At 45.0% G+C, this 16,248-nt stretch overlaps 1 protein-coding gene across 2 annotated transcripts in view; it reads right to left on the bottom strand.

Moving 5' to 3' along the window:
• The window catches only part of btbd9 (BTB (POZ) domain containing 9), a 537,933-nt gene that overhangs the window by 463,607 nt on the left and 58,078 nt on the right, over positions 1-16,248 (bottom strand). For both annotated transcript variants that reach the window (XM_041188563.1, XM_041188562.1), the window contains exons 2-3: positions 14,048-14,252; positions 6,080-6,443 (exon numbers count right to left, since the gene is read on the bottom strand). In XM_041188563.1, the coding sequence (XP_041044497.1) occupies positions 6,080-6,443; positions 14,048-14,232 (549 nt within the window). In that variant the 5' untranslated portion in view covers positions 14,233-14,252. The remainder of the gene's footprint in view (positions 1-6,079; positions 6,444-14,047; positions 14,253-16,248) is intronic.

Genomic DNA, 16,248 nt, shown 5'->3' with positions numbered 1-16,248 from the left:
CTCCCTACTTTCCATTATCAATTCCCCAGATGCAGTCTCTACAGAACCAATGCTCACTTTGTTAACTCTTTTCTTATTTAAATATCTATAGAAACTCTTACTATCCATCTTTACATTACTAGCAAGCTTTCTCTCATACTTTAATTTTTCTCTCCTTATTCATCTTTTTGTTATTCGTTGCTGTTCTTTATATTCTTTCCATCTTCTGACCTGCCACCTATCTTTGTGTAATTATATGCTTTTTCTTTAAGTTTGATTCTGTCTTTAACTCTTTAGTTAACCATGGATAGTGGACTCTCCCCATGAGATATTTCTTTCTCATTGGAATTCAGGTCCTAATCTATGTAACCACATAGCCATGTCTCTGTAATGGCTATCAGATTATACTTATTTCTATCTCCGCTACCAGTTCATGGGTCTGTTTCGAATGCTATGTGCATTTAGATACAGAACCTTTAGTTTTGTCCTTTTATTATTGTGTAACATCTAGCCTTATCTGGTGAGTTACTCTTCGATTTATACTCTCTGTCCCTTCCTGTCACAGTCTGTTTATCATTTATCATATTAATACCTGTCTCTCTTACCTTGTCTCTACCCTTTGGTTTAACACATCTTCCCAAATTTGACCACTTGCTCCAATATTCAGTTTAAACCCTCTCTACTTCCACAGTTAGGCAGCTCACCAGGACACCAGCCCCAGCACAGTGCAGGTGTAGACCGTACAGATCCCAATTTCCCTAAAACTGATGCCCCAAAACCAGAACCCACTTCTCCCACACCAGTCTCTGAGACACACGTTCATCTCTCTAATCAGAGACACTTCTCCCACACCAGTCTCTGAGACACACATTTATCTCTATAACCAGAGCCCACTTCTCCCACACCAGTCTCTGAGACACACACTCATCTCTCTAATCAGAACCCACTTCTCCCACACCAATCTCTGAGACACACATTCATCTCTCTAATCAGAGCCCACTTCTCCCACACCAGTCTCTGAGACACACACTCATCTCTCTAATCAGAGCCCACTTCTCCCACACCAGTCTCTGAGACACACACTCATCTCTCTAATCAGAACCCACTTCTCCCACACCAGTCTCTGAGACACACACTCATCTCTCTAATCAGAGACACTTCTCCCACACCAGTCTCTGAGACACACATTCATCTCTCTAATCAGAGCCCACTTCTCCCACACCAGTCTCTGAGACACACGTTCATCTCTCTAATCAGAGCCCACTTCTCCCACACCAGTCTCTGAGACACACATTCATCTCTCTAACCAGAGCCCACTTCTCCCACACCAGTCTCTGAGACACACACTCATCTCTCTAACCAGAACCCACTTCTCCCAAACCAGTCTCTGAGACACACATTCATCTCTCTAATCAGAACCCACTTCTCCCACACCAGTCTCTGAGACACACGTTCATCTCTCTAACCAGAGCCCACTTCTCCCACACCAGTCTCTGAGACACACACTCATCTCTCTAACCAGAACCCACTTCTCCCAAACCAGTCTCTGAGACACACATTCATCTCTCTAATCAGAACCCACTTCTCCCACACCAGTCTGAGACACACATTCATCTCTCTAACCAGAATCCACTTCTCCCACACCAGTCTTTGAGCCACACATTCATCTCTCTAATCAGAACCCACTTCACCCACACCAGTCTGAGACACACATTCATCTCTCTAACCAGAATCCACTTCTCCCACACCAGTCTCTGAGACACACACTCATCTCTTTAATCAGAGACACTTCTCCCACACCAGTCACTGAGACACACACTCATCTCTCTAATCAGAGACACTTCTCCCACACCAGTCTCTGAGACACACACTCATCTCTCTAATCAGAGACACTTCTCCCACACCAGTCTCTGAGACACACACTCATCTCTCTAATCAGAGACACTTCTCCCACACCAGTCTCTGAGACACACACTCATCTCTCTAATCAGAACCCACTTCTCCCACACCAGTCTCTGAGCAACACTTTCATCTCTCTAACCAGAGCCCACTTCTCCCACACCAGTCTCTGAGACACACACTCATCTCTCTAAACTTACTTGTCCTCTGCCAATTTGAAAATGGCTCAGGTAATCATCCAGAAATTATTACCTTTGAGATTCTGCATCTTAATTTGGTGCTTAGCTCGTCATACTGACTATGCAGACCACCTCTTTCATCCTGCCTATGTTGTGTTGGTACCTACAAGGACCACGACCAATGGATCCTCCCACCCCCACTGCAAGTTCCCCTCCAGCCCTGAGCAGATGTCCTGAATCCTGGTGCTGGGCAGGCAATACAGCCATCCGGACTCTCGCTCTTTGTGACAGGGAACAGTGTTAATCCCCCTCACTCTATTGTCCCTTACTACCACTACATTCCTGTTTGCTGCCTCTACTTGAATGGCTTCCTGTACCACGGTGCCATGGTCAGTTTGCTCATCCACCCTGCAACCCCCACTCTCATCCAAACAAGCTTAGAGAGCCTCAAACCTGTTGGACAATAGTCGAATGCTGGTTCATTAAGGAAAGCCAGCATGAATTTGTTAAGGGCACTTAAAGTTTTTTGAAGCAGTAACAGAAAGGGTTGATTAGGCAAATGCTGTTGATGTGGTGTACATGGACTTCCAAAAGGCATCTGACACAGTGCCTTACAACAGTCTTGTAAGAAAAGTTAGAGCTCATGGAATATAAGGGACAGTAGCAACGTGGATACAAAATTGGCCGAGTGACAGGAAACCGAGAGTAATGGTCAATGGATAGTTTTCGGGCTGGAGGAAGGTTTGTAGTGGGGTTGCCCGGGGCCGGTACTGGGACTCTTGCTTTTCCTGATATACATTAATGATTTAGATCTTGGTGTGCAGGGGACAATTTCAAAGTTTGCATACGTAACAAAACTCAGAAGCATTGTGAACAATTGTGAGCAGGAAAGCATGAAGTGATTCATTTTGGTAGGAAGGACATGAGGAGACAATATAAAATAAGGGGTACAATTCTGAAGGGGGTGCAGGGGCAGAGGAACCTGGGTGTATATGTGCATAAATCATAGTACAGGTTCAGAGAGTGGTTAGTAAAGCATACAGTATCCTGGGCTTTATTAATGGGGGCATAGAGCACAAGAGGAGCAAGGAGGCTATGTTAAACTTGTATAGAACACTAGTTCAGCCTCAGCTGGAGTAGTGCATCCAGTTCTGGACACCACACTTGAAAAAGGATGTGAAGGCATTAGACAGCGTGCAGAAAAGATGCACAAAAATGGTTCCAGGGGTAGATTGGAGATGTTGGCACTGCGTTCCTTGGAGAAAAGGCGGCTGAGAGGAGATTAGATCAGGTCTGAACAGAGTAGAAAGGGAAAAACTGTTACCATTGGTGAAAGGTTTGAGACCAAGAGGGCACAGATTTAAGATCAGTAACAAAAGAAGCAATAGAAACATGAGGGAAAATGGTTTTACGTAGTGAGTGACTAGGATCTGGAACGTGCTTCCTGAGAGGGTGGAGCAGGCAGGTTCAATCAAATTGCAAACATTACACAACAAAAACAGAAACAGAATTACCTGGAAAAACTCAGCAGGTCTGGCAGCATCGGCGGAGAAGAAAAGAGTTGACGTTTCGAGTCCTCATGACCCTTCAACAGAACTTGAGTTCGAGTCCAAGAAAGAGTTGAAATATAAGCTGGTACACACCTTAAACCAGCTTATATTTCAACTCTTTCTTGGACTCGAACTCAAGTTCTGTCGAAGGGTCATCAGGACTCGAAACGTCAACTCTTTTCTTCTCCGCCGATGCTGCCAGACCTGCTGAGTTTTTCCAGGTAATTCTGTTTTTGTTTTTGTTTTGGATTTCCAGCATCCACAGTTTTTTTGTTTTTATGCAAACATTACACCCTTGTTGAAAAAAGGTTTTAAAGACCTGCCCTGCAATTACAGACCAGTGAGTTTAACTTCGGTTCTGGGGAAACTTCTAGAAACAATTATTTGGAATAGAATTGCGGGCTCACTCTTAGGTTTTAAGAATAAATTGGATAGATACATGGATGGGAGAGGTCTGGAGGGTTATGGACTAGGTGCAGGTCAATGGGACTAGCGGAATAATATTTCAGCACAGACTAGAAGGGCCGAATGGCCTGTTTTCTGTGCTGTAGTGTTCTATGGTTCTATGGTTCTGGAATTAATAGTCACATGGAAAAACGTGGATTGATTCGGAAGAGTCAGCGTGTATTTGTTAAAGAAAAATTATGTCTAACTAACTTGGAGTTTTTTTAAGAGGTAACAGAGATGATTGATGAAAGTAAAGCCGTTGATGTGGTGTATATGGACTTCCAAAACATGTTCGATATAGAGCCACACAACAGACTTGAGGGGAAAATTACAGGTCATGGAATAAAAGGGACAGTAGCAACATGGATACAAAATTGGCTAAGGGATAAGAAACAGAGAGTAATGTTTAATGGGTATTTTTCAGGCTGGAAGACGTTTTGTAGTGGAGTTCCGCAGGGATCAGTATTGGGACCCTTGTTCTTCCTGATGGATATAAACATAAGTCATTTAGCTCTCAGTGTGCAAGGGGCAATTTCAAAATTTGCAGATGACACAAAACTTGGGAGAATTGTAAACTGTGAGGAGGACAGTGTAGAACTTCAAAAGGACATAGACAAGTTGGTAGAGTGGGCAGATAGGTGGCAGATGAAGTTCAATGAAGAGAAGTGTGAGGTGCTACACTTTGGTACAAAGAACATGAAGAGACAGTATAAAATAAAGGGCACTTTTCTAAAGGGCGTGCATAAGTCATATACATAAAAGTCTTTAAAGGTGGCAGGGCAGGTAGAGAGAGCTGTTTCTAAAGCATACAGTATTCTAGGCTTCATTAATAGGGGCATCGAGTACAACAGCAGGGAGGTTATGCTGAATTTACATAAGAAACTGGTTAGACCTCAGCTGGAGTATCGTGTACAATTCTGGGTACCACACTATAGGAAGGATGTGAACGCATTGGAGAGAGTGCGGAAGAGGTTCACAAGAATGGTTCCGGGGATGAGAAACTTCAGCTATGAAGAAAGATTGGAGAAGTTGGGACTGTTTTCCTTGGAGAGGAGAAGGCTGAGAGGAGATTTGATAGAAGTTTTCAAAATCATGAGGGGTCTGGACAGAGTAGAGAAACTGTTCCTGCTCAAAAACAGATCGCAAACCAGAGGGCACGGTTTTAAAGTGTTTTGCAAAAGAAGCAAATGTGAGGTGAGAAAAAAAACTCACAGCAAGTAGTTAGGGTTTGGAATGCACTGCTTAGAAGTGCAGTGGAGGCAGATATGATTGAGGCACTTAGAGGGCATTAGATAATTATTTAAATAGAAACAATGTGCAGGGCTACGGGGAAAAGGCAGGAGATTGGCACAAAGTTAAAATGCTCAGTGCCGGTACAGACACAATGGGCCGAATGGCCTCCTTCTACCCAGTAACAATTCTGTGATCGAAGCGTTCATGAGGAATTATCTGAAAAGAAAGGATGTGCAGGGCTGTGGAGCAAAGGCTGGGGGGTGGTACTAGGTTAATTGCCCCTTCAGAGATCTGGCAGACTAATCAGGCCAAATGGTGACCTCCTGCGCTGTAACCTTTCTGAGCTTCTGTGAATCCAGAAGTAATGGTGTGGGCAGGAGCAGGAAGAGAAGCCATTGTGAGTGATTCTCTGACCTTGACTGGACAGCCAAGAACAGAATCAGGTGAGAGCAGCCCTACCCAAATGGATGATAATGGAGAGGTGTTGAAGGGCAATAACGTGGCAGGAGGGTGGCATGGTCAACTGTGTCAAAGGCTACAGGCAGATCGAGAAAGGAGAGAAGTTTTACCTTTGTCACAGTCACATGCGGTAACTTGTGACTTTGATAAGAGCTGTAACAGTGACATTGACTTGGTGACAAAATGAATGAGGAAGTTTTAAAACACATTCTCCTCAGCTTTTTTAACACATTATTACTGCAAAACAACAGAATGACACCTGGGTAGGTTACATTAACATGGATTTAGGGTCAAATCAGAATTAAAATACAATTTTACTGCCTATTATCTCACCTTAGAGAGGCCCAGGAAGCCTTCACTGCTAAGAACGGCCTTTGCATTCCTGTCCATGTATAGACAGCAGGTGTTGGAAAGTTTGTGTAGCGAATAAAGACTGGCCACATCATAAACCATACAGACATTAGTAATACTTAGGATGGTACATAGATACTCAGATGTGGCATCTTCCAGCTCCGGGAATCCATATTTATGGGAAAGACTGAGAAAGTCCAACAATATTTCCTCTTTCTCATTACTGAGTGTGACCTGGCCTGTGTAGATATATTTCAACAGCATTGTAAATGCCTCCGCTGGGGTATCCTCCAATGGGATTTCAGCTTGGGAATGTGACTCACGCATGCCACCATATAATAATGCCCTAGGAAGGGAGAAAGGGAGCAAAGTTAGCTCAGAAGACACTTGCGTCATTAAACCCTCCATTGTGTATCCAAAATAACAGTTTATATTTTTATACCTTTAACACAGTAAAGCAGCATTAAAAAACAAAGCATGACATCAAGCCACATATGGAAATATATGAGGACAGGTGATCAAAAAGTCAGCCGAAGGCGTAGGTTTTGTGGAGAGTCTTAGAGGAGGAAAGTGAGGTTGAGAGATTTAGGGAGTGAATTCCAGAGACTATGGCCAAGGTAGCTGAAGGCACAGACGCCAATATTGGAATGATTAAAATCAGGGATGTTCAAGAGGCCAGAATTAGAAGAGCACAGAGATCTCAGAGCGTTGTGGGGCTGGAGGAGATCACAGAGGTAGGGACAGGCGAGGCCAAGGAAGGATTTGAAAATAAGGATGAGAATTTCAAAACTTGGTTCAGCCTAAATTAATCAATAATTTAATTTTTTTTATTGTTATTCATTCAAAGAATCTGGGTTTCACTGGCTAGGACAGCATTTATTGCCCATCCCTAGTTGCCCTTGAGAAGGTGGTGGTGAGCTGCCTTCTTGAACCGCTGCAGTCCATGTGGTGTAGGTACACCCACAGTGCTGTTAGGGAGGGAGTTCCAGGATTTTGACCCAGCGACAGTGAAGGAACGGCGATATATTTCCAAGTCAGGATGATGAGTGACTTGGAGGGGAACTTCCAGGTGCTGGTGTTCCCATCTATCTGCTGCCCTTGTCCTTCTAGATGGTAGTGGTCATGGGTTTGGAAGGCGCTGTTGAAGGAGCCTTGGTGAATTCCTGCAGTGCATTTTGTAGATGGTACACACACTGCTGCTACTGTGCGTCGGTGGTGGAGGGAGTGAATGTTTGTGGATGTGGAGACAATAAAGCGGCTGCTTTGTCCTGGATGGTGTCAAACGTCTTGAGTGTTGTGGAAGCTGCACTCATTCAGGCAAGTAGGGAGTATTCCATCACACTCCTGACTTGTGCCTTGTAGATGGTGGACAGGCTTTGGGGAGTCAGGAGGTGAGTTACTCACCACAGGACTCCTAGCCTCTGACCGGCTCTTGTAGCCACAGTATTTATATGGCTAGTCCAGTTCAGTTTCTGGTCAATGGTAACCCCAGGATGTTGATAGTGGGGGATTCAGTGTTGGTAATGCCATTGAATGTCAAGGGGCGATGATTGGATTCTCTCTTGTTGGAGATGGTCATTGCCTGACACTTGTGTGGTGTAAATGTTACTTGCCACTTGTCAGCCCAAGCCTGGATATTGTCCAGGTCTTGCTGCATTTGGACATGGACTGCTTTAGTATCTGAGGAATCGCGAATGGTGCTGAACATTGTGCAATCATCAGCAAACATCCCCACTTCTGACCTTATGATGGAAGGAAGGTCATTGATGAAGCAGCTGAAGATGGTTGGGCCGAGGACACTACCCTGAGGAACTCCTGCAGTGATGTCCTGGAGCTGAGATGACTGACCTCCAACAACCACAACTACCTTCCTTTGTGCTAGGTTTGAGTGGAGAGTTTCCCCACTGAGTTCCATTGACTCCAGTTTTGCAAGGGCTCCAGAGACCATTGGGACAGGGACATGGCGCTAGGCGAGTGGCAGTCTTGGTAAGATTTAAAAAGAGTGGGAGCTGAGAGTCAGGGCGGAGATTTAAAAAGAGTGGGAGGTGGACACGGGACTGAAGGTGGTGCGAGGACAGAGCGAGAGTTCCCGGGAGACTCAGGGATGAAAGCGGAACGAGGGCAGAGTGAGAGTTCCAGGGAGACTCAGGGCTGACTGGAGAGGAGAGGCCAGCGAGAGCAGGATAAAAGAGAGAGAGAAACCGAGGCCAATACCGGAGAGGAGAGACCAGCGAGAGCGGGATAAAAGAGAGAGAGAAACAGAGACCGAGACCGGAGAGGAGAGACCAGCGAGAGCGGGATAAAAGAGAGAGAGAAACAAAGACCGATACTGGAGAGGAGAGGCCAGCGACAGCGGGATAAAAGAGAGAGAGAAACAGAGATCAATATCGGAGAGGAGAGGCCAGCGAGAGCGGGATAAAATAGAGAGAGAAACAGAGACCGAGACCGGAGAGGAGAGGCCAGTGAGAGCAGGATAAAAGCGAGAGAGAAACAGAGACCGAGACCGGAGAGGAGAGACCAGCAAGAGCGGGATAAAAGAGAGAGAGAAACAGAGACCGAGACCGGAGAGGGGAGGCCAGCGAGAGCGGGATAAAAGAGAGAGAGAAACAGAGGCTGAGACAGGAGAGGGGAGACGTACACTCAGGTCCTTCAGGCGCTGTAGTTCGAAGTGATGTCACGATTCAAAAAGAGACGTGACGCAGGGGAGGCAGCTGATCGGTGAGTATGGTCAGGTGAGTACTTCCACTTCTACTTTTTCTACTCATTAAACTGCTGCTGTCCATTAGCTTAAACAAAATAAGGTGAGGACGTTGGATTGTCGTGGGAGTGTTTGGAATGGAATAAGACCTCTAGCATAGTTAGTATTCTTTAATGGGAGTAACTAACGAGCTTAATCGAAAGGGAAGTCAATGCAGCAGAGCTTGCATCTGTGATATGTTCCTCCTGCACTACGTGGGAAATCTTGGACGCTTCCAGTTTCCCTGGCAATCATGTGTGCAGGAAGTGTGTCCGGCTTCAGCTACTGGCTTACTGCATTTCGGAGCTGGAGCTACGGGTGGGTTCACTGTGGAGCATCCACGATGCTGAGATTATCGTGGACAGCACATTCAATGAGGGGGTCACACTGCTGGTAAAGGCTGAACAGGCAAAAAAGGGTATGGGTGACCACCAGGCAGAGCAGAGGAAGGCTGGTAGTACAGGAGTTCCCTGTGGCTGTCCCCCTCTCAAACAGATATACCGTTTTGGATACTGTTGGGGAAGACGACTCCTCAGGGGAAAGTAGCAGGATCCAAGCCCATGGCACCACAGGTGGCTCTGCTACACAAGAGGGGAGGAAGAAGAGTGGCAGGGCTATAGTAAAAGGGGATTCAATAGTAAGGGGAACAGACAGGTGTTTCTACAGCCAATGGTCGCAGTACATATTGGTACCAATGGCATAGGTAAAAAAAAGAGATGAGGTCTTACTCGCTGAATATAGGGAGTTAGGACATAAATTAAAAAGTAGGGCCTCAAAGGTAGTAATCTCAGGATAACTACCAGTGCCACGTGTTAGTGAGAGTAGAAACAACAGGGTATATCAGATGAACATGTGGCTGAAGAAATGGTGTAGGGGGGAGCGATTCAGATTCCTGGGACATTGGGACCGGTTCTGGGGAAGATGGGAACAGTACAAACAGGACAGGTTGCATCTGGACAGGACCAATGTCCTCGGGGCCAGTGTTTTCTAGTGCTGTCGGGGATGGTTTAAACTAGAATAGCAGGGGGATGGGAAACTGAGCAGGGAGATAGAGGAGGGGGAAACAAGAATAGAAACAAAACACAAAAAAGTAAGAAGCAAAAGTGGAAGGCAGAAAAAACAAGGGTGAAAAATAATTGGGGTCACAGTGCAGAATAAAGCTAAGATGACTAACAAGGTTAAAAAGACAAGTCTACAGGCTTTGTATCTTAATGTGCGGAGCATTCGCAATAAGATAGATGAATTAATGGTGCAAATAGATATAAACGGTTATGATATAGATGCAGTTATAGAGACATGGCTGCAGGGTGACCAAGGATGGGAACTGTACATCCACAGGTATTCAATATTTAGGAAGGACAGACAAAGAGGGAAAGGAGGTGGGGCCGCACTGTTAGTAAAGGAGAAAATCAATGCAATAGTGAGGAAGGATATTGGCTCAGAAAATCAGGATGTGGAATCTGTTTGGGTGGAGATAAGAAACGCCAAGGGGCAGAAAACATTGGTGGGGGTTATCTATAGGCCCTCAAACAGTAACGGAGATGTAAGGGAAGGCATTAAACAGGAAATTAGAGACGCAATAAGGATACAACTGTAATCATGGGAGGCTTTAATCTATATGTAGATTGGACAAACCAAACTAGCAATAATACTGTGGAGGAGGATTTCCTGGAGTGTGTAGCTGATAGTTTTTTAGACCAATACGCTGAGGAACCAACTAAAGAGCAGGCTGTCCTAGGCTGGGTATTGTGTAATGAGAAAGGATTAATTAACAATCTTGTTGTGTGGAGTCCCTTGGGGAAGAGCGACCATAAAATGATAGAATTGTTCATTAGGAGGGAGCGTGAAGAAATTGAATCCGAAACTAGTGTCCTGAATCTAAATAAAGGGAACTACGTGGGTATGAGGCGTGAGTTGGCAATGATGGATTGGGGAACCTTACTGAAAGGGTTGGCAGTGGATAAGCAATGGCTAATATTTAAGGAACATATGCCTGAATTGCAACAATTATTCATTCCTGTCTGGCGCAAAAATAAAATAGCAAAAGCGGCTCAACCATGGATTACAGAAGAAATTAGGGATAGTATTAGATACAAAGAGGAGACTTACAAAATTGCCAGAAAAAGCAGCACGCCTGAGGATTGGGAGCAATTTAGAATTCAGCAAAAGTGGACAAAAAGATTGATCAAGAAGGGGAAAATGGAGTATGAGAGTAAACTTTCAAGGAAATAAAAACTGACTGTAAAAGCTTCTATATATATGAGAAGAGAAAAAGATTAGCAAAGACAAAGGTAGGTCCCTTACAGTCAGAAACGGGGGAGATTATAATGGGAAAGAAAGAAATGGCAGAAGAATTGAACACATATTTTGGTTCTGTCTTCACAAAAGAGGATACAAATAATTTCCCAAAAATGTTAGGGAACCAAGGGTCTAGTGAGAGGGAGGAATTGAAGAAAATCAGTATTAGTAAAAAATGATGCTAGGGGAATTAATGGGGTTAAAAGCTGAAAAATCTCCATCCCAGAGCACTAAAGGAAGTGGCCCTGGAAATATTAGAATCATTGGTGGTCATCCCTCAAAATTCTATAGACTCTGGAGCAGTTCCTACAGATTGGAGGGTGGCAAATGTAACCCCACTATTTAAAAAAGGAGGGAGAGAAAAAACAGAGAATTACAGACCAGTTAGTCTAACATCAGTAATGGGTAAAATGCTAGAGTCTATTATAAAAGACGTGGTAATGCTTGAAAAGCATTAACAGGATTGGACAAAGTCTGCATGGGTTTAAGAAAGAGAAATCATGCTTAACTAATCTACTGGAGTTTTTTGAGGATGTAACTAGTAGAATAGATAAGGGAGAACCAGTGGATGTGTAGTATTTGGATTTCAAGAAGGTTTTTGACAATGTCCCACATAAGAGGCTTATGGGTAAAATTAACGCACATGGGATCGGGGGTAATATACTGGCATGGATTGAGAATTGGTTAGCAGACAGGAAACAGAGAGTGGGAATAAATGGGTCTTTTTCCAGGTGGCAGGCGGTGACTAGTAGTGTACCACAGGGATCAGTGCTTGGGCCCCAGCTATTCAGAATATATATAAATGACTTGGAAGAGGAAACCAAATATAATATTTCCAAGTTTGCTGATGACACAAAAATTGGGTGGGGTTGTGGGTTGTGAGGAGGATGCAAAGAGGCTTCTGGGTGATTTAGACAAGTTGTGTGTGGGGGGAGACACACGGTAGATACAGTATAACATGGATAAATGTGAAGTTATATGCTTCAGCATGAAAAACAGAAAGACAGAGTATTATTTAAATGGTGAAATATTGGGAAATATGGACGTACAAAGGGATCTGGGTGTCCTTGTACACCAGTCAGTGAAAGTAAACATGCAGGTGCAGCAAGCAGTTAGGAAGGCAAATGGTATGTTGGCCTTCATTGCAAGAGGATTTGAGTTCAGAAGTAGGGATGTCTTACTGCAGTTATACAGGATCTTGGTGAGACCACACCTGGAATATTGCGTGCAGTTTTGGTCTCCCTACCTAAGATTACCATAGAGAGAATGCAGCGAAGGTTCACTAGGCTGATACCGGGGATGGCAGGACTGTCTTTTGAGGAGAGATTGGTTCAGCTGGGCCCATCTTCACTAGATTTCATAAGAATGAGAGGGGATCAGATTGAAACGTATAAAATTCTAACTGGGCTAGACAGCCTAGGTGCAGGGAGGATATTTCCCCTGGTTGGGGAGTCTACAACCAGGGGCCATGGTCTCACGATACGGGGCAGGCCATTTAGGACTGAAATGAGGAGATACTACTTCACTCAGAGGGTGGTCAACCTGTGGAATTCTCTAGCACAGAGGCTGTGGAGGACGGGTCACTGAGTATATTCAACAAAGAAACTCAAATTTTTTTTGGATATTAGGGGCATCAAGGGGTACAGAGAGAAAGTGGGAATATGGAGTTGAGATAGAGGATCAGCCATAATCATATTGAATGAGGGAGCAGTCTTGAAGGGCTGAACAGCCTACTACTGCTCCTAGTTTCTATGTGTCTATGATGCCACACTCGGTCAAATGTGGCCTTGTTGTCAAGGGCTGTCACTCTTACCTCACCTCGGGAATTCAGCTTTTTTGTCAATGTTTGAACCAAGGCTGTAATGAGGTCAGGAGTTGAGTGGCCCTGGCGGAACCCAAACTGGGCATCAGTGAGCAGGTTATTGCTAAGCAAGTGCCACTTGATAGCAATGTTGGTGACCACTTCCATTACTCTACTGATGATGGAGAGTAGACCGATGGAACGGTAATTGGCATACAGGGCATACCTGGCAAATTTCCACATAGCCGGGTAGATGCCAATGTTGTAGCTGTACTGGAACAGCTTGGCTAGGGGCGCGGCAAGCGCTGGAGCACAAGTCTTCAGTACTATCACCAGAATATTGTCAGGGCCCATAGCCTTTGCAGTATCCAGTGAATTCAGCTGTTTCCTGATATCACGTGGAGTGAATCAAATTGGCAGGAGACTGGCATCTGTGATGCTGGGGACCTCCAGAGGAGGCGGAGATGGATCATCCACTCGGCACTTCTGGCTAAAGATTGTGGCAAATGCTTCAGCTTTATCTTTTGCACTGAGGTGCTGGGCTCCTTCATCATTGAGGATGGGGATATTTATGGAGCCTCCTCCTCCAGTGAGTTGTTTAACTGTCCACCACCATTCACGACTGGATGTGACAGGACTGCAGAGCTTAGGTCTGATCCGTTGGTGGTGGGATCGCTTGGCTCTGTCTACCACTTCCTGCTTCTGCTGTTTGGTATCCAAGTAGTCCTGTGTTATAGCTTCACTAGGTTCACAGCTCATTTTTAGGTATGCCTGGTGCTGCTCCAAGCATGCCCTCCTGCACTCTTCATTAAATTAGGGTTGATCCCCTGGCTTGGTGGTAATGGTAGAGTGGGGGATATGCTGGGCCATGAGGTTACAGATTGTGTTCGAGTACAATTCTGTTGCTGCACATGGCCCAGGCCAATTTTTGGTGTCTCAGGGAATGCAGGAATATGGGAAGCGAGCATGTAAGTGGAGTGGAAGAGGAAGATCAACCATAATCGGGATCGAGTGGTGGAGCAGGATGGCGGTTCGGAGTAATCCAATCCTGCTCGAATTAAGTATGACTGTGGGTGGCCCATCAATAACCAGTAATCTGCAGTATAAGACTAACCTAAAATACTGACAACGAGCTGCCAGAATAACACGATGTGCAGGAAATCGTTTCTTCTCCACCAGAAAGGTGACATCGCTGTATTCCTCATGATGAATCAGTGCACCCACATGTTCCGACAGGATGTGAACATGATTAATCTCACCAATCGAAGTGTACGGACGTAACTGGTGACTGTTGCTCATGATGACTGCAATGACTCAATCTGAAATCAAATAATAATAGAGTCAATACACCTCCCGGGGTAAATAATTGACAGGGAAAATACACAGCCCAGGGTAACTAATTGACAGAGTCAATACACCGCCCGGGTTAAATAATTCACAGAATCAGTACACAGCCCGGGGTAAATAATTGACAGAGAAAATAGACCACCAGGGGTAAATAATTAACAGAGTCAATGCACCGCCCGGGGTAAATAATTCAGAGTCAATACACAGTCCGGGGTAAAAAATTCACAGAGTCGATATACAGCCCGGGGTAAATAATTCACATGGACAATACAACGCCCGGGGTAAATAATTCACAGGGTCAATACACCGCCCGGGGTAAATAATTCACAGGGTCAATACACCGCCCGGGGTAAATAATTCACAGAGTCAACACACCGCCAGGGGTAAATAATTCACAGGGTCAATACACCGCCCGGGATAAATAATTCACAGGGTCAATACACCGCCCAGGGTAAATAATTCACAGGGTCAATACACCGCACAGGGTAAATAATTCACAGGGTCAATACACAGCCCGGTGTAAATAATTCACAGGGTCAATACACCAACCAGGGTAAATAATTCACAGAGTCAACACACCGCCCGGGGTAAATAATTCAGAGTCAATACACCGTAAGGGGTAAATAATTCACAGGGTCAATACACCGCCAGGAGTAAATAATTCAGAGTCAATGCACCGCCCGGGGTAAATAATTCAGAGTCAATACACAGTCCGGGGTAAAAAATTCACAGAGTCGATATACAGCCCGGGGTAAATAATTCACATGGACAATACAACGCCCGGGGTAAATAATTCACAGGGTCAATACACCGCCCGGGGTAAATAATTCACAGGGTCAATACACCGCCCGGGGTAAATAATTCACAGAGTCAACACACCGCCAGGGGTAAATAATTCACAGGGTCAATACACCGCCCGGGATAAATAATTCACAGGGTCAATACACCGCCCAGGGTAAATAATTCACAGGGTCAATACACCGCACAGGGTAAATAATTCACAGGGTCAATACACAGCCCGGTGTAAATAATTCACAGGGTCAATACACCAACCAGGGTAAATAATTCACAGAGTCAACACACCGCCCGGGGTAAATAATTCAGAGTCAATACACCGTAAGGGGTAAATAATTCACAGGGTCAATACACCGCCAGGAGTAAATAATTCAGAGTCAATACACTGCCCGGGGTAAATAATTCACAGGGTCAATACACCGCCCGGGGTAATTAATTCGCAGGGTCAATAAACCGCTCAGGGTAAATAATTCACAGGGTCAATACACCGCCCGGTGTAAATAATTCACAGGGTCAATACACCACCCGGGGTAAATAATTCACTGTGTCAATACACCGGCCGGGGTAAATAATTCAGAGCCAATAAACCGCCCAGGGTAAATAATTCACAGGATCAATACACCGCCCAGGGTAAATAATTCAGAGTCAAAACACCGCCCAGGATGGATATTTCAGAGTCAATACACCGCCCGCGGTAAATAATAGAGTCAATACACCACATGGGGTAAATAATTCACAGGGCCAATACACAACAAGGGGTAAATAATTCAGAGTCAATGCACCGCCCGGGGTAAATAATTCACAGGGTCAATACACCACCCGGGGTAAATAATTCACAGGGTCAATACACCGCCCAGGGTAAATAATTCACTGAGTCAATACACCGCCCGGGGTAACTAATTCACAGGGTCAATACACCGCCCGGGGTAAATAATTCACAGGGTCAATAAACCGTAAGGAGTAAATAATTCACAGGATCAATACACCGCCCGGGGTAAATAATTCAGAGTCAATAAACCGCCCGGGGTTAATAATTCAAAGGGTCAATACACCGTCCGGGGTAAATATTGACAGGGTCAATACACCGCCCGGGGTAAATAATTCAGAGTCAATACACCGCCCGGGGTGAATAATTCACAGGGTCAATACACCGCCCGGGGTAAATAATTCAAA

The sequence above is a fragment of the Carcharodon carcharias genome, chromosome 5 (genome assembly GCF_017639515.1).
Source record: "Carcharodon carcharias isolate sCarCar2 chromosome 5, sCarCar2.pri, whole genome shotgun sequence".
In the NCBI taxonomy this organism is placed as follows: domain Eukaryota; kingdom Metazoa; phylum Chordata; class Chondrichthyes; order Lamniformes; family Lamnidae; genus Carcharodon; species Carcharodon carcharias.
The sequence above is the reverse complement of the archived record's forward strand: the minus strand, read 5'-3'. Positions and strand labels throughout refer to the sequence as shown.